Below are 26,184 nucleotides of genomic sequence, written 5' to 3' on the forward strand. Positions count from 1 at the left end.
AATACAACATACATATGTACGTATATTCATACGAATTTTCTACCTTTTATCAATCGTAATTTAAATAGGTGATCATAATATTTAAATAAAAAAGAACAAAATATCAGCGTTATTGCGTTGCTTATTATATTCCCTCTTCGATTGCACAAACACAAACACAAAGCTGTAAAAATAATGTTTTGCAATGAAACAAATGTAGGTTATCAAAATAATTTAAATCGTTAGTTATTTAATAATTATTATGCGGAATATTTTATTAGTTTTACTTTTAACGACATTAAAAAATACATTTAATTTATTTTTATTTACTTCAATTCATTTGTATTACAAATTACTATAATTTTTGTCTACAGCACACAATATGTAATTATCGTTATATATTACCCATCCGGCAAATTCAATGCATCGGATCACTTCGTTTAACTCTCGAAGAAAGATTTAGACCTTTTACAATTAGATTCTTTCTTTTTATTTTTTTTCTTTTTTTTTTTTTGTGAATTCGCTCCTGCTGTGTGAACATTATATAGAAGTCTCGAGAAATGTACGTATGTATATAAAAAAGCAACATTTTTATAAAGTTTACTTCAACGTATCTTTTAAAATAATAATCTTGGCGTATCTTGTACTATTCAATCGAATCTGAATTTAAACTATATTATACTTTATACAAACGAATTAAGCGGTGCATCTATAATTAAATGCTAGATTCTCATCACATTTTTCAGAATAGACTAAGAGTATACTTTAACCAGTTTCTCGATTTATTTACAAATGGCATTACGTCCTATCGTGTCTTATAATCGCATGTTAGTAAAGAAATCATGTGTATTAAACAATGTTACTGTTCAAAGAGTTACAAATTTGATAATAATTGTCGGTAATATCGCAAAATAATCGTAACTGCTCTACAGAAGCATGTCTATATACACAGCTTTTCTTTGTACTATCGCATATAAATGAAAGTACAATTTCATAAGACGCTCGTATCCTAAACACAACGGCTAAAAGTGTAGACGGATTGGTTGGTAACGTTTTTTATTAAATATTTCATTACAGGAGGTTAAAATATTTATAATGCATTCAAATAACAGAATTTACAAATATATCTCAATATTTCCATATATGTATGTATATATATAATGTGTATATACACATCACATATTTGTATGTAAATCTTCTTTCCCCTATCACACTATATATCATACATACTTACGTATCATACATTCTTCCTCTTTCGCACCGATTCTTATGTACATAACGTAGAGCGGCACAAACCCTCGTACAGATTTTTTTTCATTTTCAAATTTGTTGTTTTTTTGTGTGTTTTGACCCATTACACTTTTTATCGTACCACAATAACAGTATTACTTGTCGAAAAATTTGATCCTTTCACATCAGCGACCGACTACAAAAACCGAATGAGTTTCACTTTTGCACAGAATGCCTCCTAAATTTTTTTGTATTTTTCTATTTCTTTGTATTCTTCTTTAAATAATAATAATAATTACACTTATACATTAACCGTTAAGCAGCACGCTTTACCCCGCTTGATTCGTTTTTTTCATAATTTCCGTCTTTTTCTCGTTCCTATTTCTTTGAAATGGCAACTCTCATCCATAATGTATCGCGTTTTGTGTTTCATGCTATTTTTCTATCCACTTTTTTTTTACTTTTTATATTTTATTTTCGTTCTCATCCAAAGCACGTATTGTCTTCGTAAGTCTCGATAGTCGGGCAAACTTTTCGAATCATCGATCATCTCATGCAAACATTATTGTATAACGAGCATCGGTCACAAAACGCAGCAAATGTACATACATCGTAATTGTAAGCGCTTTTTAAGTCACTATGCCGACGGTATCTTGATATATGTCTGCATATACACGTATATTTGGGTATTTCTGTTTGTACAATAGATATACCTGTATGTGTATTTCGTTAGATTTTTTATCATTTCTACCTCCTCTGTTAACTTTCTCTGTACAATCTTAACCGCTGCCCAATTACACCCCTGTATGTCCAAAAATATTTGACAGAAAAAAGATACACATGGCTCTAGTCTTTTTTTACATTCTTTTTTCACTTTTTATAATTCCACTTGAGTACAACCTATTTTATTCAATTAACATTAGAGATGTAAAGTGTCGAGAAAGTTTTTTTTACTTCGATATTATCAAATTTCATTACGATATAAAATATACGTGTTGCATGTTTTTTTTTTTTAATATACCAGAAACGCGAGCTTTTAGACGTTTGAGCTGCTTTTCATAATATAAGATGGCTAATTACTTGTACTTTATAATTTATTGTTACCATTAGTCTAATTTCATCAATAAATTTGTATAGGAAAGAGAAAAGGTAATCGTGAGTTCTAACTGAAGCGAAAAGAAACACACTTAGGAACAGTAGCTAGAAGTGCTAATAGAGATTAGTAACACAAACAGTTATTGCTGAAACTAAGAATTAAAGTATGAGATAATAATTATTATAGAAAACAACCAAAATTACGTATTAAAGATGTACAACAACATCCGAGTCAATGTTTTTGCCTTTTTTGTTTTTTTTTTTACTTTTTTTCCTTCATTTTTCCCTTTTTTTTTTAAATATTTGTCTGCATTTCCTAAAAACGAAAGGAGTTCTCATTTGAAAAATGATCAAATCTTTCCAGAAAGTTTACATCTCTATTTTATATATATGTATATATATATATATATATATATGGTAATATATATATATATACATATATATATACATATATATATGGTAATATATATATATACACACATATATATACATATTATATATAATATATACACACATATAATATATAATATATATACATACAATTTATCATTAATATAATTATTATAATTAATACTAATATTATCATTTTATTGTAATTACTACTACTAATCTCTCACGCTCTTGCTCTACGGCTTCTGTTCAAGTGATATGATTCTTTGACTTTTTGATTCTTTTCCATATAATACTGATTTGATCAAGAGCATTTGAACTTTTTTTCAAACTTGAACAACATAACGCACTTATTGTATCAAGCACAATTTTTTAGTGGTTTCTTTCTGCCACCTATGTACATGTTTCATTAATTTAAATGCGTACTTAACGGTACTTGTTAAACAAAGGAGTCTTGATTCAAAGCAAACAGCCTCCTACAATGATATAGCTAATGAAACTAATTTCTCACCACGATGATGATTAATTATTATCAACAACAATATTCTTAAGAAAATTCAAATAAGAACAAAAATTAGGAAATACATATTTTCCATAAAATTTTCAATCACTTCAACCGAACATATCAAACTGATGAAATACATTAAAATGAATGTAGTCGATGCAATGAAAACGACAATTCCTTAGTTACATTCTTTATAATAGAATTTTTTGTTAAATAACTACGTAATATATTATGTCATTAAACATGACATTATTGCTAAAACGATCCTTCTCTTTTATATATAATTGCAGATTAGCAACAAAATTACAGAACTCCCTTATTGCTGCTTACAACACTAATACTATACAATATTCACTTTTAAAAACATGTACTGTTGTTATGCTAAGAAGTATTGCTTAACAGTTAAGAGAAAAAATATCGCATTCATCTTATTGCCAATGACACATACATCTGAGATATACTAAAACATATTCCCTTGATTATCAATGTCAACAGTTAGTAAACAGCAATAAAGTGTTATATTTTAATAATTATAATACTATTGCTTCTGCTTCTAGCACGACTAATCGTGACTATAATACCACTTGGTCAACAATGAATTGTTATTATTTAGCGAGATGCAAACACATTCATTTGGACCTATATTTAAAAATAGTTTAATAATATATTTAATTTCGAAAACGAAATTTGTCCGCGAACGAAAATTTCAAATTTATGACTCAAATGATGACCTTATCAGAAAAATTCAATCGAGAGATTTACAATATTTTTGTTAAATATATGTTGTAAACATAGACCCCTTTGTTTCGTAGACGAATCACATACAAACACACGAAATCTTTGCGCTATTTTTCTTTTGCTCTTGTCAAGCAACATATCTGAATTTAAAATGTAAAATACAAAAATGTGTTTGTGTGTGTTTCATAAATCTGGCTTAGGCAATATCTACCAATTACAACTGATATTAATTCAAAAACAAAATACTCGCGAATACCAGGATTCGATTATTCTGTATTATGGAATTAAAAAAAAATATTCATAGAGCTTTAATATGAATTTTACACACTCTTCATCAGTCACAGCCACTTCGAAACTTTTCTCAGGTAATTTTTAAAAATCATCATTGACTAATGCTAACGGCAAGATAAACCTCAACCTTTATTTTTTTTTTTTTCTTTTTTTTTTTTAATAGACCGGTATGAAGACACTGGGTGTTTCAACAAAAATGGCACTTTTAATAAATGTTACCTAAACACCGAATCAGACTCTAGCAATTACGACACAGTCGAATTTCTTATAAAAAATTGACAAAAGTTTGAAGATTATAATATATATAGTATGAATAATATTTTTTTCGACTTTTCCCAACTAATTTTTGGCTTTCTTTGGAATTTGAATAAAGTATTGTTTAGAAATAAAAAACGACTTTCATTTTATATACAATAATATGTGAAAACAATACCATTAGAGCAAGTTATCATCATCTTAATAAAATTGTTAAATCAGATTCAAAGGTAACATGAAAATCATCAACTCTGAACTGTCTCTTCTTTTCAAATTTTTATCATTGCAAAATAACAGCTCTAAAATATTAATCCCAAAATGTTTGTGGCTATTGACTAGCTGCCAAATAATTCATTACCAACCAAAAAAAAAGAAAAAGACACCTGAGAATTCTTTATATCCAGAAGCTACTGAAAGGAAGTTTTTAAATGCATGTGTATTTAAAGTCACACATATCAAACTCACTCTCACTCGTTTTTATATCTTTTCAGTCCTTACTATTTTAAATATCTAGGATCTATTTCATATAGATCAGATGCATAGTATGAGAGTCTTACGATTAAAAATTATAAGTCATCGTAAGTATGGGAACTAGACAAAGATTTACCAAATTATACACTTTAATAGAATTAGATTGACACTCACTAACAGTGTTTGTTTAATTAAGAATTGGTTTAAATGCAGTAGCAACTTGTTGACAAGATGAGTTCAACGCAGATTGCCACTCCACTCATACCTAACACTAGTACATATTCAAGTCGTTATTCTTTCTTTCGTTTATTACTTACTAACGAGATTTTAAACGCATATAACGCATTGCTTACACTTAAAAAAGATGGGCGATCAATAAAACTCGTATAAAATTGCTTAAGTTGCACGTGATTGCATGACTATTTATATAAATAGGATGAGAATTATTGTTATTTAACTAACTATTCATAAGTTAATAAATGAGTGATGAGCGGCGTATATTTATAGTTTTATACACACAGGAGCGCAAAGGCAGCTAGACGATCGAACACTTATGGTTTGTTGTTCTTTCATTCTTCCTTTTTTCTTCTTTCCTGTTTTCTTTTCTCTCTCTTTCTTATGTGCATTCATCCTTTACTCTTTTCAACTTATCTTTTTTTACTATGTTGTCATCATTCACTTTTGCACTCGTTCAAACATTGCGCACGTAAGAATTGAGAAAATATGTATACATAAAAATGTGGCTCAGTAGCGATAATAGAAGTAATAGTAATAGTTTAATAGTAATAGTAGTAATAGTGATAGTAGATGTACTAGTAGAAGTAAAAGTATCAATGATAAATATAGTCAAACATGGTAGTTTCATCTAATCAGAGCACAATGCGTTCTTTTTTCTTGTATTTCGTTTATGGCTAGTTACTAGAGAAATAGTGAGAAATTGGGTTGAGGCGTGCTGTGAATGTGTGTGTGAGTATGTATGTATATGTGTTTATATGTAGTCCATACGTATCATTGGTAAGACACGAGTCAGTACCTAACACAAACCTTTCAAAATGTATTCTAAAAACATAGATAAGAGCATTCTGCGTTATGCTTCTCCCAGTTTTCTCTTTGTACATGACGCGACATCTTTTTACATAATTAAGAATTACTATCATAAATAAGAACTTGTAAAAAGTATACCTGGTACCGCAAATCGCGAAACTTCTTCGGTTAAAAAATCGTCATCCTGAATATAAGGGATGTCTACAAAAATCACCGAAAACTTGCATGAGGAGCGATAGCAGTCATCTTTTGAACGGTATTTAGGTTGTATTGCTGTGGCGGCATCGTAGTAACAGTAGTAGTGACAATGATGGTGACAGTAATTACGGTAATGATGATAATGATAAATTGCTGGATGGTCCACGGCAGGGGATCACTTGTCAGAATTTGGGCACTCTCCAGGTTGTTTCATTATACTGTAATCTAAGCGGTATTGAGCTGAAATTAAAAATAAGAGAAAAAATATTATTTATCGCAAAAGACCTATATACATTGCCCATCTTTTATTTGCGTATAATTATAAGCAGTAACATTCTACATAAAAGAGATATATTTCTGAAAATGTATTATATAGTAATCGAATTTACAATACGTAATGGAATATGTGAAATTTATTAAATTCAATAAGCATCGCTTTTATTAAGTATAACTTTTAAGTTACCTTTTTTGGTAAGATCTTCCATGGTTTGATCTTTACAGTCAACTGCAAGATGACTACTACTGCCACAATTATAACACGAAATTTTCGTTGGTGGGACGGCAGCTGGTGCATATGTAACAATCGGAGTAGGTGGCATATACGGCGCCTGAACAGGTGTCGCGGCTGCATTCGGTGGAGGTGGTGGTGTTCCTCCTGAGGATGGATGTCCAGGATATTGATACATCATTTCACCATTCGGTTGGTACGTGGTCGGATAAGCTGGTCTTGCGTACGGTCCATGTGAGAAGTTAGAATAAATACCACTACTCGGTCTCAAAGCCGGAAAATGACCATGCGGCAGATACGTGACCTGCGACTGCGAAGGTGGCGTGGGAAAGGAAACGCATTGTGAAAGATTCGGTGGCCCACCGCCGTTCACCATTTGATTTTTATGACGCATTACATGTGTCTGATTTCTTCTAGTACGTTGCCTTTCCGGGCCCGATTGTATAGGTTGTTGGGATGCTGGATGTGATACTGCACTTGTAGAATGTACCGGTGCAGAACTAAGATGATCAGTAACTGGCGGTGGATTGCTCTCACTGCCGCTCACCCACGGTGCTGCCGGAGGAGTCTCTGGCGGAGATCTACTACCAGTACTATCAGAACTACTACTCTGTGAACAGTGCCTGCTATTTTCAGGATCTAACCTCAAGGCTTGTAATTGTGTTAAACAATATACGTGTTGAGCATTACACCTAAAATATTTTAACATCGTTAATTCAAAATTCAAAAATCAACTTTGGTAAATGTTAATAATTGTACACTTTCTTTCCTACCTTGAATATCGATTTTGTACCCCGGCGACAGGTAATGTAAGACAGGCATAGCATGGTGCATTTTGTGCAGCATACATCGGTGGCGGTGCAGGATACATTTGTATTTGCGCAGGATCTAATGGTGGCATAGTAGGATATCGCCGTAAATTAGGTGTAGCTGCATGATTATGATGATGATGCATCGCTGGATGCTGTTCCTGTAATGGCATTGACTTACTGCTTTGATTTCCATTATCATTCAACATCTCCATTCCCGGTATAGCCTGAATAAAAATTTTATGTTATGCATCAATTTTCCTTCACCGATTAAATGAAAGTTAACAATATATTAATATATATCAAGTATAAATTATTAAGTATTACCTCATTTTCAACTGAATCTACAACTGTATGTGTTGTGCTGCTAGTACTATCTAATTTTTTATCAGTAGAAATTTGATTTAAGCCGTTAGTAGTTTGACTCTTAACTATACTTCGTAATTGCCCTACTGCATTTTGTGTTAATCCTATTTCCCTCAAGTCCTCATCACTCATTCTTCGGATCTGCACAATATATCACATATTATTATGTTTATTAATGTACATACATATTCTATTATATATTTATACTAAATACAAAGTAAATTTTATTATGAAATATTTTATGTAATTACAAACTATTTTAAAACTTTACTATCTCACCTCGTCGAGAGAAAAATTCTGCAAGTTGCCTTTGAGATTTGGCATTTCTTTTCCTAACGTTTCTCGTAAAGAATCACCAGAAATTGAAGATCGCAGTCGTGGTGGTGGAGGTTGTTTTGATTGAGGTGCTGCCGGAATTAAGGTAGAAGGAGTATTCTCGATGCTATTATGGCGTGAAAAAGTAGTAGAACTGCTGATAGACAAGGGAACAGAGCGTGATGGAAGCAATGGAGGTTGACTAGGATGACTTCTGTTCGTACCCAATGTGGGAAGTGGTGGAAGGGAATTGGCATTTGAGCTGCAGATGCTTGTTTGACTGTTAGAGGCACTCGTTGATGTTAAGGTATTCGAAGTAGACTGAGTCACTTGCGAAGAGGTGCGCGGCATTGTATTATTTCTGCGACCCATTGGGGAATTACTGCGACTAGGAGATCGAGACTGGGATGGTGACGATTGACGGCTGACTAAGGGGGAAGGTGGATAAGCCAACATGTCGCCAGTGTGATACATCAGTTGATTCCCCATCATAACCTGACCTGTCCATGGTGGCATGTGATTTACTGATGGAAAGCCAAGGTGAAGGTATTGTGTTGCACCACCTGATCCCATTGGCATTTGTTCTGGAGTTGGCAGGCATAATCCAGGTGGAGGCATGGAAAGACCAGGGGGAACACCAGTTACCATGGTATTATTTCTCATTGTTATTTCTCCTACAGATAATGGAAAAAGATATTAATATTTATATATTAGGTCATCCCATAAGTTCGTGCCGACTTTTGTGTATACATTTCATGTGTCGATTTATAAACATACGGCAATAAGGGACCAATGCATTTGAAAAATGGGAAGAAGTTGTACAACGAGAGGGGGATTACATTTTTTCATGAAACTGAAAGGTATGTAAACAATCTTAACATATATAACCGCTCGAAAAACGGAACGAACTTATGGGATGACCTAATATATTATACATATATGTATGCATATATCATATTATAAACTACCATGATAAGTTTGCATTGGTGGTGGAGCCATCATACAACTGCCTTGCATCTCTGTGTCTATTAATCTTTCGTTTGTATTCATACATGGTGCGCAACCCTATTGTTAAAACAGATATAAATTAACATTTAGTTTAGTATGAAATATTTAGACAATATTTAGAATACTAATTAGATTATAGATTACATAAATAAATAAATGCATTTAATACATAAAGATTATACATACTTGTGTTTGTTTGTAAGATGAATTTAACTTTGAAAGATTCAGACGAGCTTCTTCTTCTTGAAGCTTTATGTAAATGTTACCGAAGACACTTTTCTGCTCATATGTAAATGCTGGATGATTTAAAGCCATTGTATACAATAAGAGCAGTTCTTCAAGTGGTTGATCATCCGGTGTAAAGGTGGTCCCATTTAATAGGTTAGAGATTTCTTGGTAGTCAAAATTTGACAAATTCTTGTACAAGATTACAGCACATGCATAATTACAAGAATGCAATAATGCCATATAGAGCGCAAGTTTCCTTCGTGTGCGTTTATCTGCCACACCTAAGGTTGTTAACTCGGCAAGGTCAGTGGCACTGTTTGCATGATGTTCCGTGTCACGGAGATCATTGTAGTCCCGTTTACCAATATCCTCTACACAAGTGCCAAGGTATCGTACTTCAAATGGCAGGCACATGTTTAATAACGTGCACATGACATCGATGCGTTTATAACTGCACATACAGAAATATATTTTTTTATAATAATGAACTAATCACACATATTTCTTTCTTTATTTGTAATAAAATATTTGTCATGAGCATGAAATAGTTTTGAGTAAGTAACTGATATCTTAAAAAATATAAAAATATATTTATGCAATATCAACATAAAAGTATATAGTTAATGAAAATGATTGGATATTGTTACAAAATATTATCAAAAATATTAACAAAAATAATTAATTCTGAATAACTTTTCATCTGTGAAAATATATTAATTTTAAATTGTAGTATTTTATAATTTATACTGTTTATATTTATACGTGAAATGCTAAAATATATAATTCTTTTAAAACTTTCTCATAAAAATGACAATTATATTATTTGTTAGAAATAATCTAATAAAATGATATAATAAATTAATATTATTTATTCAACATTATTATAACTATAATTAACTAAATTATAACTTGTTAAAATTATATCAGAATAACAATTTAATTACAGCCTATGTGATTATAATTCTTATTAAAGCATACACACAATCTATTATAATGTGGTATTTAATATATAGATTTTTAATAATATGCTTTATAAGATTTTATTAACATCCATATTCAACAGGAAAAGTAAGTGATACTACTGTTGATAACAATATGAAATATATGTAGTATTTTATCATTTTACGACAAATATACATAAGAAGATTTAATTATTAATTCACTATAATATCTTGAATACACACGAAATTAGAGGAAAACAGTTGCTACCATACTTGGTACTCCTGTATAATAAACAGAAAAGTGATATATCGATAATGGGGTAAATTAAACATTAATGAAAATCAATATCCATATAATTTCTTATTTATCAATACATTCATGTTAATTTCTGACATAAAATTAAGATGAAATTGCGGAATGTTCTTTTTGGTTAGTTCGAAATTTGGTAAGGATGAAGAGGTCATAGTTAAAAACGAAAAGAAGCGCTATGAATAAAAGAACTATAACAATCAATTTCCGAACAAGGAGAATATGGCATTAGTTAAGGAAGAAACTGATAATATTTCTATTACCTGGACAGATTCCCAAACCATGATACCACGTTCTCCTTACACACCATTGCCAGACAACATTGATACCACTTGGGCTAAAGAAAGCGCCGATGCGGACAGCTTTGGCGCCTCGGATGTTGCTATCAAGTGACAATCACGGCGGGGTCTGGTACAATAACGAACCAGTTTCAAAGCGTTCACGAATGTGAAGGACTTGTTAAAATCCAAAGGCGATCAGCCGTAGGGAGCACTTCAAACGCACAGCGGCGGCAGCAGCAGTACAGCACACTATGAAGTATCCACATTCGCGGCAGCAGGCAGAGGCAGGCACGACCGAATGATCGGTGAAAACGACAAGCGTCAACGGACAACTCACACGTTCATCAAAAACCTCGCGTAAACAAGTACACGGTCGTCCCGTTAAAAATAAAATTCCACCTCTGCAATTGTTCCTACTGCGTACATTAATTCTCACGAGATGTTCCAAGTCGAAAAGTCGAGTCTCGAGATCCGTTCACATGCTCGCGTTAAAAAAGGCATCAGGCACTTGCTGCTCCAATCTCCGATAAAGAGGCATTTTCATGTAGGTGGCAATCGCATATACTTACTAAACATCACATTGGCTACGTTTTTATTCATTGTCAATTAAAAGAACATTTTAATATTTGACGTAATATGGTAAAATTTATTTCTGTAAAATATTGTGTAACGATTGATAGAAAATTATCGTTCTAGAAATTATAATCGGTTGTACAATATGTTTTGGTATTATACCCCGAAAAATCATACATAGAAATATCATAGATATTGCGTTTAACCATTATTATTAGATTCCTTCATTAGGTATGATTTTATATTGAATCAGTGCTAACCTTTTAAATTTATATTATTAATATTTACTATATTTAAAATTTTTATAATTATGATTAATTAAACGTAACATGTATAAGATAATATGGAATTTTAAACAAAATCAAATCATCAGTTGACCGATATACATATAAACCATGCACGAATGTTTTTTTGTATTACTACCGAAACTTCTCGTAATATTGACACAACTTAATTAATATTATCATTTTATTCGTAGATAATTAAAATTTACACAATTGTACCGAATTTTAAGGATAGGGTATATTCACAATAAACTAAAAGAACGATAAATTGAATGTCATTTTATATAATTGCTTGACCAGAACCAAATAATAAATATATTATACACCCTAATGCATCTATTATAGCAATGAATATAAATACAACAGGCCAGCTGTGCGTTACATGTAACATATATCCAGAAAAGTATACTCCAAGAAATCCTGAAAATGATCTTTTTTACCATCATCTTTCCTATTACTGCAATAGTAAATTTATGATTATATATACCAGGTATAGCACCAACGGTGTTCATTAATCCAAATACACTTCCGGAATGTTTTGGTGCAAGATCTGAAGGATTTACTGCAATTGCATTATTATGAAAACCTGATCCGCCAATTATAAACGCAAGACAAATTATTGCACTTTGAAAAGTTTCAACTTTTGCTGAAATTGTTTTAAAATCAATTTCACTATTTAATTTCTTCATACATTATTATGCATACCTACACTTACCTAAAAATAATAAGCTTATAACTTCAGTTAAGAAACATATTGTTTCGATTATTTTACGTGTTACTGTGATGGAATACCCTGCTTTTATTATCTTCTCAGAAAGTGCTTTACCAAAAAATGTACAAGGCAACATAGACAACCATGGCACCATGTTTACAACCCAGCCCTAAATATAACAAAAGAAATATAAACAAAAAGAATTTTTAACATGTTATATAACTAATGGTATAAAATTTTATTGAATTATGTATGATCCATTTTGTTTAGAAATTCAATAAAGTAATATGAAACAAAAAATGTTGTGTATTTATTATTTCCTTATAAAACAACAAAAGAAACTTTTGAGACAACCTAATAATTAATTACCTTTACTTCTGGAAATGTGTCATGAAAATACATTGGCATCCAGGATAGTAATACAAAAAAACAATTATTTTGACAAGCATGACCTATTACGCATGACCTGAAAATAATAGTTAATATGTGAACTTTATACATCTATAAATTTGTAATCATAATATTTTTATAAATCCATATAACTTTATATACTTTTTATATTAAGATTTGTGTCAGAAATTGTGTGACTTATGATAACTGAATTCAAATTGATCCCATGCACAATGATTACCAGAATGGAGGTTTTTTTAAAAGCTTCAACCAAGGCAAAGTGTAGTTAGTAGCTGATTTAGTAGAAGCTGCTTTTTCCTTAAAAGGTAGGGTATGGTAACTTAATAGCACAGCCCATGCCAAGCTCAAACCTCCTAAGATAACAAATTAGATACTTTTGTATAATTAAATCACACTGTGAATTAATTAATGTTGTTAATATTAGTGTAAATAACACATAATTATACATTTATATACCTAATGTTTGAAAAACTACTACCCAATTATAATTTTCCAACAGATAGGAACCTAAAGATCCAGTGAGCAATGTGCCAAGAGCTGATCCTGATGTTAATAAACTAAAAAATGAGGCTCTTTCTGTTTCGTGCAATCGTTGACTTATTAAACTAATCATACTGGGAAAATGCATTCCTGTAATATATGCAATTTTTATATATATAAAGAACAAACATCTTTTACATATTTTAGCCATTTATGTTAGTAATTTCATAATAATACCTTGGAATGCACCATTTATTGTTCTCACTGCTGCTACTAATAACACAGAACTATCATTCTTTGAAAAGAGTCCTATGACTTCTGGCATAAAAAATGTTGTCATAGACCATCCAAGAGCAGAGATCAATAATACTTTTTGTCCTCCAATTCTATCGCTAATATAACCACTAGCAACTTGCGTTAATGTATAACCCCAAAAAAAACTAGACAATATTACTCCAGAATCTGGTTTGGACCATTGTTTCTCTTTACTTATAATTGGCATTAATAAAGGAACAGATGTTCTTGTAGCATATATGAGACAAGTACCACATAATAGTGATAGAAACCATTTTTGCCTCTCCTTCCTAAAATTTACTTTATAATCTTAGCTTATATTACCAAAAATAATCTTGTAAAAAGATTCAAAGATTCTTTTAAATTATTTTCATAATATCTTAATATAGATTAATTACCTTGACCAAGATGAATTTGTTTTTTCATCTTGAATTAAAGGTATTTGCATTTGCATTTCTCATCAAATAATTTTGTTCACAAGTAATTATTCTTGTTCCCATATACTCAAAACATATAAGCTAGACATGTTATTTTTAAAAGTTTTGATAGCAGATCAGTAATGAAAAATTAAAATAAAACCTTATCTTAAACTTGTTAAGTTTTATAAGATTATCGTGAAACTGGAGATTTGCATGTTCAAGTCATCATTAATTTTGCGAAAATATTAAATAATTTAATAACTTCCTATGTCAACTTCCTATGAATGTTTTACAATGAGTTTTATCCAAAAATAATACATTAGTAGAAATATAACTGATTTCTATTCTTTTTAGTTGCGTGTATATACATATGTAACGTACATGTTCACTATCGTTTAATTTACATACATAGTTGGTAAGTTAGATAACACTAACACAAATATCAATTTCATTTCTTAGATAACAGATTGAAAGATAGAAATAGAAATACATTAAAACAGCGTTATTTGAAAACTTCATGGAGTAAACATAGTCAATAAATATGAAGTTGCCTTTTTAAAATATAGATTGAACGCGCGAATTTGTAATCTCAAATTTGAACTTTCCAATACTTGAATGAAATTCATGATGAATTAGAAAAAAATATTCATAAAAATCTAATTCTAATATCTATATTGTTAAAAAGCAAGTGTTCTGTGTCTCAGCAAGAAATATGTAAATATACAAATTAACGAGCGATTATAAATAGCAATCAATGATAATTTATAATTATAACAGTTAATCAATGTCATTTGTTATTGGAATCTGTTGTTCATTCTTTCAGTTACATCAAAATTCACGATATGAATATCCAACATATGTACGTATATAAAATATGAGATATATCTCTATATTATTTAAGTATGTATATTATATGTGTATATTATCTCTATATTATGTAAGTTATCACAGTAAGGATTACAAAAGGCAGGAAATGATAAACGTAACAAATTAGCAGTTTAGACTAAATCACACATGGTTCTTAGAAAATACTCTACTAGATTTTGTGCTCTAAGAGGGGCATAAATTATTATTGTCTTCTCTTTCTCTTTATTCAGATTCTACATATTTCTTCCTTGTAACATATTCCTAGGTCGAACAACGGAGTATACCAAGGTTACAAAAACTTGTTATCCAAGTGAAATCGGAAGATGAATCGTCATCGATGAATGGGACAGAATCTAATCTACTATTGGCCTATGACAAAATAAAAGGAGGACCAAAATAGGAAAGAACAGTTGCAACAGAGATCGTACAAAAAAGTAGTAGAAATTCAACATCTCAAGACAATTAAGTTATAATAAGTAATAACTTTACATCGTAGTAGTTCTCTTAAATTTTTGTGCATATTACTATCAGGATTAGCGCTTTACGTACACCAACCCACTTGAGGCAAATTCTTAAATAACTGCTAAATACGTAACAATGGAATAATATTAGGCTCTTATTAATAACTAATATTAAAATATTTAAATTAATTTAAAAAATTAAATAAATAATTATTAATAAAAATGGACTGTATTTCATAATGCGAAAATACTAAACTAAACTAAATCACTAAACTATTGAATTTATTTAACAAATGAAATTTTAATTTAGTAAATCAATTTGTATGAAATATAAGCATTATTTGTTTATTCATACTTTGTACTACGATAAAAATAAGACTGTTATCATTTTTCTCATATTTCATTTTTTATTATTATCGGTTGTTGCAATTTTTTGATAAGGAATTTATATCAAATTGATTTCCTATTTTTATTTACGGGCTACATTTTGGTGGGCACAAATTTATGGAACACCCTATATAGACATCAAATCAGCAAACTACTGAAATAGTGCAAGTATATCTGTAATCTACAGTAATCCATACGGTGAATGTAGTGTATTCTAACATATTAATATTAATATGGCACAAAGTAAAAAATTATTTAGACTTCCATTTGCATGCAAATTATTTAAAAATAACAACAGTGTTAGATCAATAAGGTAGGTTTATATTAAAAAATTAATTGAACTTTTTAACCTTTTTATATTATAAATTATATAGTTTAAAATTTACAGGCTACATTTTGGTGGGCACAAATTTATGGAACACCCTGTATAGACATCAAATCAGCAAACTACTGAAGTAGTGCAAGTATATCTGTAATCTACAGTAATCCATACGGTGAATGTAGTGTATTCTAACATATTAATATTAATATGGCACAAAGTAAAAAATTATTTAGACTTCCATTTGCATGCAAATTATTTAAAAATAACAACAATGTTAGATCAATAAGGTAGGTTTATATTAAAAAATTAATTGAATTTTTTAACCTTTTTATATTATAAATTATATAGTTTAAAAATTATTTAAAATTATTGATAATCATAGAATTTATTATTAATGATCAGGAATTCCTTAAGAAGAAGCATAACTAAGAGCTTAATTAAAATGCTTAAAAACTTTAAATGATTTTACTATATAATTTATTGATATTTATTGATTTATAATTTATTTTTTTCTCTTAAAATTTACTTTACATGAAATTAATTAATATTAAAATATTTTGTGTGTTATAGTTCATGGTGGTCTCAGATAGAAATGGGTCCACCAGACCCAATTTTCAGTCTTACAGAAAGATTTAAAGCAGATACACATCCAAATAAAGTTAATTTAGGAGTTGGTGCTTATCGAGATGATGAAACTAAACCATTTATTTTGCCAAGTGTACGAATGGTATATATTATAAAGCAATTATGTTTGGGAAATATATATATTTCTAATTTTTCACATTAATCTAACTGAATCAAATATATCATAGGCAGAAGAAAGAATTAGAAATAGAAATATGGATAAAGAATATTTAGCAATTGCGGGAAATGCAGAATTTTGTAAACTTAGTATTAAGTTAGCACTTGGTGAACATAGTAATATTGTTGATGAAGGTTTGGTAAGTATTACATGCAAAATATATTCTTTAAGAAAAGAGTTCATCAGTTAAAATTGTTTCATGAATCTGAAGCATAAACAAATAAATAAACATTATTAAGTAGTTTAAACATACACATAACACATGTATTAAAAACACATGCATGCACAGTGTAGATATACACAGAAATACTTATCTGTAATTAATCACAAGATTATATATACACCCCTAGAATATAAAATATTATAGTAAAAATGTTAGCGCTATATACATTTTTTTTGCACATTAAGACACATATTGTTAAAATGTAACACAGTTTATTTACTTTCATCTCTATTAAAAAAAAAAAAAGAATTTAAAAAAATATGAAATGATACAAATATTATAAACATCTGATATACATATATGAAATCATAAAAATAGTAGGCTTAGTATTATATTAATATCATATAGGTCCCTTCTCTGCATCAATAATGGTATCTCATTGGCAATAATAAAATTAAAAATTTTGCAATTTGTAATGTAATTTCATTCCAAGATTTTTGTGAGTTAAATGTTTTAACTTTTCTAATTCTTTTTAGAAATACATTACTGTACTGAATACATTTAGTGTGACTTTCTATACATAAGTATAAATAAATTTGTGACAAAATGTGTTTTTAATTACTTTGACAAGCCAGATACACAAAATTTGATAAATGTATATAGACTTTTATGACTGACTGTACATATAAGGTATAAGACCAACTGTGCAATTTCGTTATGGTTAATATTTTATTATTCTTATGTCAATAGCACACTGAATTATTAGTTTTGCTATTATATAACTTCTTTATAATTCACAATTTAACTGATATCATTTTGTAGACTGCTACGGCTCAAACAATTTCTGGTACAGGAGCACTTTCTCTTGGAGGACTCTTTCTCACACGTTTTTTTACTGGCAATAAGGAGATATATTTACCAGTACCTACATGGGGAAACCATGCTCCAGTATTTACATTTGCTAAACTTCCAGTAAAACAGTATTGTTATTATGATCAAAAAACATGTGGATTAGACCATAAAGGTCTTTTAGAAAACTTATATGTTAGTATATAAATACTATAAATAATATATTGTGTTTATTGATTATTTATTGGTTATATTTACAAATTCTATTTGTAATATTGTATTTTATAGAAAATTCCAGACAAATCCATTATTCTTCTTCATGCATGTGCTCATAATCCTACTGGTGTCGATCCTAAACCAGAACAATGGAAAGAATTAGCAGAATTAGTAAAAAAAAAAGAACATTTCCCTTTTTTGGACATGGCATATCAAGGGTTTGCCACAGGTAAAACAACATATAAGAAGTTAATAATTTAATTTTTAATAATACATGAAAATTTGTTCACTAGTGGATATTTTTGTGCAAATTTTAGGTGATATAGATAGAGACGCTTTTGGTGTTCGACACTTTGTAAAAGAAGGAATTCAATTTGCCCTGGCTCAATCATATGCTAAAAATATGGGCTTATATGGTTAATATACAAGTTTATAAATCTCATTTCCGCTAAATAAAAACACTTTAAAAGTTATTGATCATCGATAGGTGAACGTGTGGGAACATTTACAATGGTTTGTGCTAACAAGGATGAAGCAAATCGTGTTTTCTCGCAACTGAAGCTTATAATTAGACCACTATTTTCTAATGCACCAATTAATGGAGCCAGAATTGCTTATGAAATCTTAGAAAATGCCCCATTGAGAGAACAATGGATGGTTGATATAAAAACAATGGCTAACCGTATTATATCTGTACGTCAAAAGTTGCACGATAATCTTAAGAAGATGGGTAGTACCCGTGATTGGAAACATATTACAGACCAGATTGGAATGTTTTGTTTTACTGGCCTTAATCCTAATGAGGTATGACATCCACTATTATTTATTTTCATCATTATATGTAATATATATATAGAATATAATTTAATTTTGGTTCCACTTACTTTATAGGTAGAGAAGCTTATTAATGATTATCATATTTATTTGACAAAAGATGGTAGAATATCTATGGCAGGAGTAACATCAAAAAATGTGGAATATATAGCAAAAGCCATATATGATGTTACAATATAATTAAATATTTCTACCAATGAGTAAGAAACTCTGTCAAATCCTATCTTTAATTTTCAAATAGATTACACATATAAACAAAATAGTATAGATATACGTACACATTATATCAAATGCATTTATTCTCGCATGTTATTTTTATAAAAAAAACTGCAGGCAGTGTAATATTTGTAATACACACACACACATATATATATATATTGATATATGATGATATATTTATATATATGATATATTAATATAGAATAAATTTTATATTATATCTTTAATTATCTATAGTAATAGTTTATAATTTTTGCAAAAATTATGTGATCAATATTCCATTATACATTCTATTATAAACGAAAAACTATAATAATTAACTATATAAATAAAGCTATAATGAAGTATAATAAATATTCTAATAAAATTTCCGTGAGTTATTTTTCCAAAAAAAAACGATTTATTTTACACACACAGTTCCAAATTGAGCAAATTCCAATTGCTTGATACTCTGATACATTCAAATTTAATGTTATTCAAAATAATATCGACACTATCGATAGTTATAAAAAAATATCACTAGCTTTCACTAGTTTTTCATTTCGAAGACTAACGATAATAATCGATATACTATCGATATTTCTTCACCTCTGATAGATATGCATAAGTTGTGTCTGTTTATGTATTTATGCGTATGTCATAGTGATAAGTAAATCTAAATTTCCACGCTTTTAAAGAAATTCTATTAATTATAAGTCTTCGAAAGAGTACTGCAACAAATACATAAATATGGTAAAGAAAACCTGAGAGAGAAACAAACAGCGACGGAATATGTTCCGTTCGATGATTTCTTTTAATAAAATAAGGTTATGTTGTTTCGATTAAAATGACTTTTCACTTTCAGTTTGGATTTAACATGTTTCCGGAGATTGTCAGACCTTTCAATAACCACTATAGATGTTTTTCTGTGTCAATGTTACCGGGTACATATCGACGAGATGTAGAACGTGGAGGGAAAAGTATATATATCTAAAGAACATGTTTTAATTTATTCACTGAACAAGTAAAAGATTACAATTTGTTGTTTTTCAGTAATCATGCCACCCTCAGCTTTAGAGCATCTCACAAGATTAAATATTAGATTTCCTATGTTATTCAGATTAAGTAACGAAAAAACCAATAGAATTACTCATTGTGGAGTTTTAGAGTTTGTTGCGGACGAAGGAAGAGTTTATTTACCTTGTTGGGTACGTTTATATTCTCATTTTTGTATTATTAGTTAAGAATACTAGATTGATATATAGCCCAAATCAGTGTACAATTATCATAATGTGATTACAGATGATGTACAATCTTTTGTTACAAGAAGGAGAATTAATAAATGTTGAAAGTGTAAATTTACCTGTTGCAACATTTTCACGTTTTCAACCACAATCCGAAGATTTTTTAGACATCACAAATCCTAAAGCTGTTTTAGAAAATGGATTAAGAAATTTTGCTTGTCTTACAACAGGTGACATTATTGCTATAAAATACAATCAAAGAATATATGAAATGTGTGTTTTGGAAACAAGACCAGGTCCAGCAGTCACTATCATAGAATGTGATATGAACGTTGAATTTGCTCCACCATTGGGATATGTAGAAAAAGAGACTAAAAAGGATGAAAATGTAGTAGATCCTGCAGATTTAATGCCAGCACCATCTGGTTTTGTGCCATTTAAAGGAGAAGGTAATAGACTAGATGGCAAAAAACGTAGAGATTTTGCAAAACCAGAAGTTACTACAAGTAAACCGGCTTATGTTAGAGGAATACCAGATTATGATTATAAAATAGGAACACTTACGTTCTTGCGCATTAGTAAACCTGTTAATAATAAAGAGGTAAGTTGAAATGTCATTTCTATGTTACTTTATATTTATCCAATTATATGTTTATAGGCAAAAGACCCTGATGAATTTAAAGCATTCACTGGTGAAGGTTTTTCTCTTAGGAAATCAAAGTAATTAAATAATTGGTTTATTTATTTTCATACAATTACATGTATTTGTAAAAGTGAGTATTTATATTTGTAATTAAACTGTTATACTTTTTAACAAAAATAGTTTCATACAGGTTCTACCCATTACACTAATAAGTCTTTTTATATAAACAATTTTTTGTATATAGATAAACAAATTAACCTATAGTATAAAAAATTATACCCTATAATTCAAATATCTTACAAGTGAAGTCAAAAAATTATCATTATAAAAATAATATATAGTATTGTATTATCACAAATTATAGGATTGCAGTGAGAATTTTAATCTACCAAAGGACCCCAGAAATATTTACTGGGTTTTGTTGGATCTTCTGTTAAGAAGAACTCACGACCCAATGTTATGAATTCTTCAAAACTAATTTTACCATCATCATTAATATCAATATGACTGAAGGAAATAACTGCATCCTATAATAAATATTTCAGTTTAATTAATTCATTTATTTAACTTTTATTTTAATCGTCATAAAATTGAATGTGCAATTCTACTTACATCATGTGTGAGTCCTAAACATTGGAAAAATAACTTAAATTCTTGTACAGAAATTTCACCATCTCGATTTTTATCCACTGCCTGCAATTTTATATTTAATGATATATTAAAAATATTTTTTAACACATATTAACCCATTGGGACGGCGTCTGTACACTATACGGTTTCACGTTTCGTTTTCACTAGCCGCAGTTCGTGCAGCGTGCAGACCGTCGCGTCGCGTGTCTTACGGACGCTTGATACGTCGCGTCATTTATATTCCTACGTCTACGTATCGTGTTTCACAACATTTTTCAAGGATGGCTGGTAATAATGTTCGTAATAATGTTTTGATCTTTGTAAAAACCAAATCTTTTGAATTCTTTTCTGGAATCGCAGTTTAGCTGTAGCAGTCGTCTTGCAATTAAATACGGTTTCAACAAGTTAGGAAATCGCTAGTAGAAATTTAGTAGAAAGTGAAAATGAGAGTGATTCCGATGAAGTAATTAATGATCAAGCAATCGTAAGTGCGATTACTGATGTATTCTTAACTCATTTTGGAAACCTATATGTCACAAAATATCGTCAGTCGCACAAAAAGAAATTGCGAATCGTATGTCGTCCTCAATGGGTTAATTTGTATAAATGCATATTTTTAAAAACATACTTTGAATAAAAATGGCAAAAAATAATGACATCTTCTCTTCAATGACGAGTCATTAATAACATGTTGCATTTGCTCCAAATATTTTTCGATACAAATAAGATTATACGGGCTAATTTCTCCCCATTGTTCTTCCCATACTTCCTATATATGAATAAATAACTTAAAAGTATTATATACTATTTCATTTTGATACATAGAATGCATAAAAAAGAGACTGACTTACATTTATTACTTTTTTGAATTCCTTTTTTAATTCTGGAGTTAAATGTCCCAAGTTAGAAAATCTTTCTGCGAGCAACATAAAATCGTCGTGACTGATAACTCCGTCTTTATTAATATCCAAATGACTATGTAGTGTCCGCATTTTCCTTCTCCAGAAAAGCGATTGTCCCTGATAAATAAAAATATTCTAAATAACTTTTTATTGAATGATTAGTTACCACATATTAAAAAGAATAATAAATGACTGGGATTAAATTGTTACTGTATTACAATATCTTAAATAATAAGACTTTAAACAGTATCTTACTTTTTCTTCTTCGGTGTCAGAATCGTTATCACTTTCTTGTTCGCTTACAGAAGTTGAGATACCCGTTTGATGCACACTTCTTGTACTACACGTTCGCGGAGATATTTTATAATACTGAAAATAAAGCATTTAGTTTATATATTCCTTAATGAATAAAAGGTTCTAAAAATTGTTGTGTGTTGTTATTGATTATGACAAATGCATTATATCTAATTAGATAGATTACGATATTGTATCACTGTATAAATATATACGTTCAATGAACTCCGATGCAACGTGAAACCCTAACAATAGACTCCAAAAAGAGTATGGATTAAGAAAAGAAAGAAAAGAAATTAATTTATCTTTAATAAGTTAGAACAATTAAAAAGATATGTAACTCTATCATTAATAACATTAGTACAGTTTTAATATTCCTTTTAATTAAAAATTCTGTAAATAAATTATCTTTATCCATACACAGTACATATGTTTACAAGCACGAACTAGAGTACAACATTATGTATTTATAATATCCTACACCTATGAAACTAATACGTAATATTGCCCTTGAATCTTGAAGATCTTTCAAAACAATTTGAAAGAGGTGAAAGTAATTATATAAATTATTTAAATATATTCAATAAACATATCCTTTTTTTAAAAATTTGAAAAATTTGCTACCTACGATTCAAAACATAATTTTTACTTTTTTTAAATAACATTTTTCGCCTAAATAACTTTCTAAAATGACTTATTTTATTTATTAACATTTTATTACTTAATATTAACATCATTTTTAATACAAAGTGTTTTAAAATAAAGTAATTGATTAGAAATTTATTATAAATTAAACTTACTACTTTTTTTTGCAATATACAAAGAAAATTACCTGGTTGCATTTTAGTAAAATATTTTGTTTTTCTGATATTCCATAGCATAAAGCTGAAATAGCTCTTTTTTTAAAACACTTGTTGGAAACTACAAATCGTAGACCAGTTCGTAATAATGTTGTTGTCATTTTAACGTGAACTTCAAGCAAAGCTATCTGTAACACAAAACTAATACCTTCCACTTAAAATCATTTGGGATTTAACACTAAAGCGGCAGGGATCAGTGGGCCCCTTTTGTTGGGTCGGTCTCAAATTCCCCTCTTTGTCCCTTGCGCATGCGTAGTAGTACTTTGTTCCCCCCTTTTACTATTTGGGATACATGTATATAGTCCGATTGCCTTGTACGAGCGCCCATGCACGTCCCCTGTTTTTCACAGATAAAACCCATAGGCGTATATACCACCATAACTACATAGACACAAAGGAAGAAAGCAAACACTAGAAAATGCTCTGCTCTAAACCTGAATATTAATAATATATGAACTAACATATCAATTATATATAAATCATATTCTTTTTTCTGATTTATATCAATAAAAAATTTGGTCCCGTAGAATCTTAAGTTTTAAAGAATCAATTTATAGCCAGAATCTACTGAAATTGTAAAAATTCATGTATATATCTAGCTACGTATAATTCTGATATTAAAGACAATTTTCGTCCAAAATATTTAAATCTATGTAAAAAAAATACATAGCAAACGTTAAAAAACAAAAACTTATGTATGTAGTTAAATTAAATTTTTCTTTGTATTACGCCTATGCTTAATTTCGTGTTTTATCGTAATTCTAGAGAATTTTACGTCTGATCAGTACATTTCAGGCACAAATAAAATTAATATATAAGAAAGAAATAGTTGAAAATGTAAAGATCGGATACTAATACACACAAGGAAATTTCAATGAATCACAGAAGTAGGGCACGTTAATATGTATGTCTACACACACACTTAAATGAACGTAAATTAGCATACGTGACACGAAGCATGGTACTAAATTTAGTTGATTATGACAACTTTTACTTAAATGAGTGTAACATGAAAAATGAATGTTTTTTTAATAAATACATACCATGAAAAAGTAAAAATTGTTATATAAGTATGATCTATATTTACTAAATAAAAAATATTATGCCGCAATTTATACATTGTATTTCCATTTTATTTATATCAAATGTATTATATAATTTAAATTTTTATATAAATGCTTAAATGATAATATAGGTAATATTTTATATGAATTATACACAGATTAATCTTGAATTTCATTGTGAAATTCCATTTTCGATTTATGATATATATCTTATATTTTAATCTTCCTACATATTTTAATTTTTTTTGTACTCGATTCGTTCAACTTTTACTTCATCACCAACAAGTTGATAGACATAAGTTACAACTGTTGAGCTTTGAATATCCATTAGAACAAAAGATGGGATAACTGATCTGTAAATATAATGATGAAATAAAATAAATAATAAAATAAATTTATAAGTATATTATGTAGCATTCAAAATTTACTTTATACTATTAATATAAAATCTTACGTATCAAGAGGGTTATATGCCCCTGTTGCTGAACCAGGATTAATATAAAATTTGTTTTCATGCTCGTATGCCTCAAATTTATGTGTATGACCTGATATCAAAATATCAACGTCTAATTGTCTTTGAATTAAAGCTAGTGATTCTGGATCTCCCCAAGGTACCACTTGATGTCCATGTGACAAACCTATTCTAAACTGACCAACAGTGACCACTTTTTGTTCTGGATAGTTTAAATTCTGAAAATGAAAAGAATATATAGTAAAATATACATTATTAAAGAATTATAACAATATTTAACAACATTAAATAAAATATACCTCATCAAAATCTCCTCTAACAACATGTACATCACTGGCTAGTGTTTTCAAGTAATCATATGATTCTTTAGTACAGAGATTACCTGTACATAAAATATGTTGTATTCTACCAGGCACCAACAATTTCTTAAATTTACTTGGAAGACTACTACATCTGTGTGGTATGTGTAAATCTCCCAATACTAAAACAAGCTGTAAATATCCAATATTATTTTTAGCAAATATAATAAAAAAATTATATAATGAATCTTTAATAGTATATATTTTCATTTTATTAACTTTACGAAGTTATGGTACTTTTCTGTGAGGTTAGATTATAAGACTCAAGGAATTTGTAATTCCAATTAATTAATTTCTATCACTAATATTTAATTTCGTGTACTCACCATGACGAATTTAATAATATGTTTGAATTCCTATATATTTTTTAGCGTTGATATTTATTTTATTGCATTTGATATCTGTGAAGAACAAAAGCTAATGAAATGTCAAACGCACCATAAGAAATATGTTTGACAGATAAGCCTTCGATTTTCGAGATT

The 26,184-nt window shown here is 29.3% G+C and overlaps 6 protein-coding genes and 1 long non-coding RNA gene across 10 annotated transcripts; 3 read left to right on the top strand and 4 right to left on the bottom strand.

The window, feature by feature from the left end:
- Positions 1-2,875: 2,875 nt before the first annotated feature.
- Positions 2,876-11,450, bottom strand: LOC100648888 (zinc finger CCHC domain-containing protein 2). The gene is made up of 8 exons (XM_012319182.3): positions 10,945-11,450; positions 9,389-9,881; positions 9,163-9,259; positions 8,159-8,868; positions 7,841-8,020; positions 7,478-7,740; positions 6,660-7,396; positions 2,876-6,436 (listed from the first exon to the last, which is right to left on the bottom strand). Exons 1-8 carry the CDS (start codon positions 10,989-10,991, stop codon positions 6,372-6,374), a joined length of 2,592 nt encoding a protein of 863 aa, XP_012174572.2. The 5' UTR covers positions 10,992-11,450; the 3' UTR covers positions 2,876-6,371.
- A 106-nt stretch (positions 11,451-11,556) lies between these two features.
- LOC110120156 lies at positions 11,557-12,467 on the top strand. Its single transcript, XR_002308784.2, has 2 exons — positions 11,557-11,766; positions 12,014-12,467. It is a non-coding gene; the product is annotated as an uncharacterized LOC110120156 (long non-coding RNA).
- Positions 12,084-14,693, bottom strand: LOC105666855 (solute carrier family 17 member 9). The gene is made up of 8 exons (XM_012319181.3): positions 14,115-14,693; positions 13,660-14,006; positions 13,399-13,572; positions 13,163-13,295; positions 12,901-12,997; positions 12,535-12,700; positions 12,307-12,465; positions 12,084-12,239 (listed from the first exon to the last, which is right to left on the bottom strand). The coding sequence occupies exons 1-8, from the start codon at positions 14,168-14,170 to the stop codon at positions 12,100-12,102; spliced, it is 1,272 nt and encodes a 423-aa protein (XP_012174571.3). The 5' UTR covers positions 14,171-14,693; the 3' UTR covers positions 12,084-12,099.
- Positions 14,694-15,968: 1,275 nt separating this feature from the next.
- LOC100648774 (aspartate aminotransferase, mitochondrial) lies at positions 15,969-19,348 on the top strand. Of its 2 annotated transcripts, XM_048404582.1 has the most exons (9): positions 16,008-16,163; positions 16,239-16,459; positions 16,743-16,899; positions 16,985-17,113; positions 17,960-18,181; positions 18,275-18,431; positions 18,520-18,618; positions 18,690-19,006; positions 19,094-19,348. In XM_048404582.1, the coding sequence occupies exons 2-9, from the start codon at positions 16,380-16,382 to the stop codon at positions 19,214-19,216; spliced, it is 1,284 nt and encodes a 427-aa protein (XP_048260539.1). In that variant the 5' UTR covers positions 16,008-16,163; positions 16,239-16,379; the 3' UTR covers positions 19,217-19,348. The 2 variants fall into 2 exon arrangements, with proteins under 2 accessions (XP_003402856.2, XP_048260539.1); XM_003402808.4 differs by lacking the exon at positions 16,239-16,459 and having other exon boundaries at positions 15,969-16,163.
- Positions 19,349-19,826: 478 nt separating this feature from the next.
- Positions 19,827-21,679, top strand: LOC100648660 (ubiquitin recognition factor in ER-associated degradation protein 1). 3 transcript variants are annotated; one of them, XM_048404587.1, is made up of 5 exons: positions 19,827-19,987; positions 20,100-20,214; positions 20,288-20,442; positions 20,537-21,079; positions 21,137-21,679. In XM_048404587.1, the coding sequence occupies exons 1-5, from the start codon at positions 19,985-19,987 to the stop codon at positions 21,200-21,202; spliced, it is 882 nt and encodes a 293-aa protein (XP_048260544.1). In that variant the 5' UTR covers positions 19,827-19,984; the 3' UTR covers positions 21,203-21,679. The 3 variants fall into 3 exon arrangements, with proteins under 3 accessions (XP_048260544.1, XP_012174570.1, XP_048260542.1); XM_012319180.2 differs by lacking the exon at positions 19,827-19,987 and having other exon boundaries at positions 20,067-20,214; positions 21,137-21,251; positions 21,486-21,679; XM_048404585.1 differs by lacking the exon at positions 19,827-19,987 and having other exon boundaries at positions 20,067-20,214.
- On the bottom strand, positions 21,301-24,250 carry LOC100648539 (sarcoplasmic calcium-binding protein). Its single transcript, XM_012319300.3, has 6 exons — positions 23,780-24,250; positions 22,909-23,022; positions 22,603-22,770; positions 22,380-22,520; positions 21,734-21,814; positions 21,301-21,648 (listed from the first exon to the last, which is right to left on the bottom strand). Exons 1-6 carry the CDS (start codon positions 23,906-23,908, stop codon positions 21,502-21,504), a joined length of 780 nt encoding a protein of 259 aa, XP_012174690.2. The 5' UTR covers positions 23,909-24,250; the 3' UTR covers positions 21,301-21,501.
- A 791-nt stretch (positions 24,251-25,041) lies between these two features.
- LOC100648420 (vacuolar protein sorting-associated protein 29) lies at positions 25,042-26,168 on the bottom strand. Its single transcript, XM_003402805.4, has 4 exons — positions 26,029-26,168; positions 25,643-25,834; positions 25,326-25,561; positions 25,042-25,224 (listed from the first exon to the last, which is right to left on the bottom strand). The coding sequence occupies exons 1-4, from the start codon at positions 26,029-26,031 to the stop codon at positions 25,107-25,109; spliced, it is 549 nt and encodes a 182-aa protein (XP_003402853.1). The 5' UTR covers positions 26,032-26,168; the 3' UTR covers positions 25,042-25,106.
- Positions 26,169-26,184: the final 16 nt, after the last annotated feature.

Source organism: Bombus terrestris, chromosome 3 (assembly GCF_910591885.1).
Source record: "Bombus terrestris chromosome 3, iyBomTerr1.2, whole genome shotgun sequence".
Taxonomy (NCBI): Eukaryota; Metazoa; Arthropoda; class Insecta; order Hymenoptera; family Apidae; genus Bombus; species Bombus terrestris.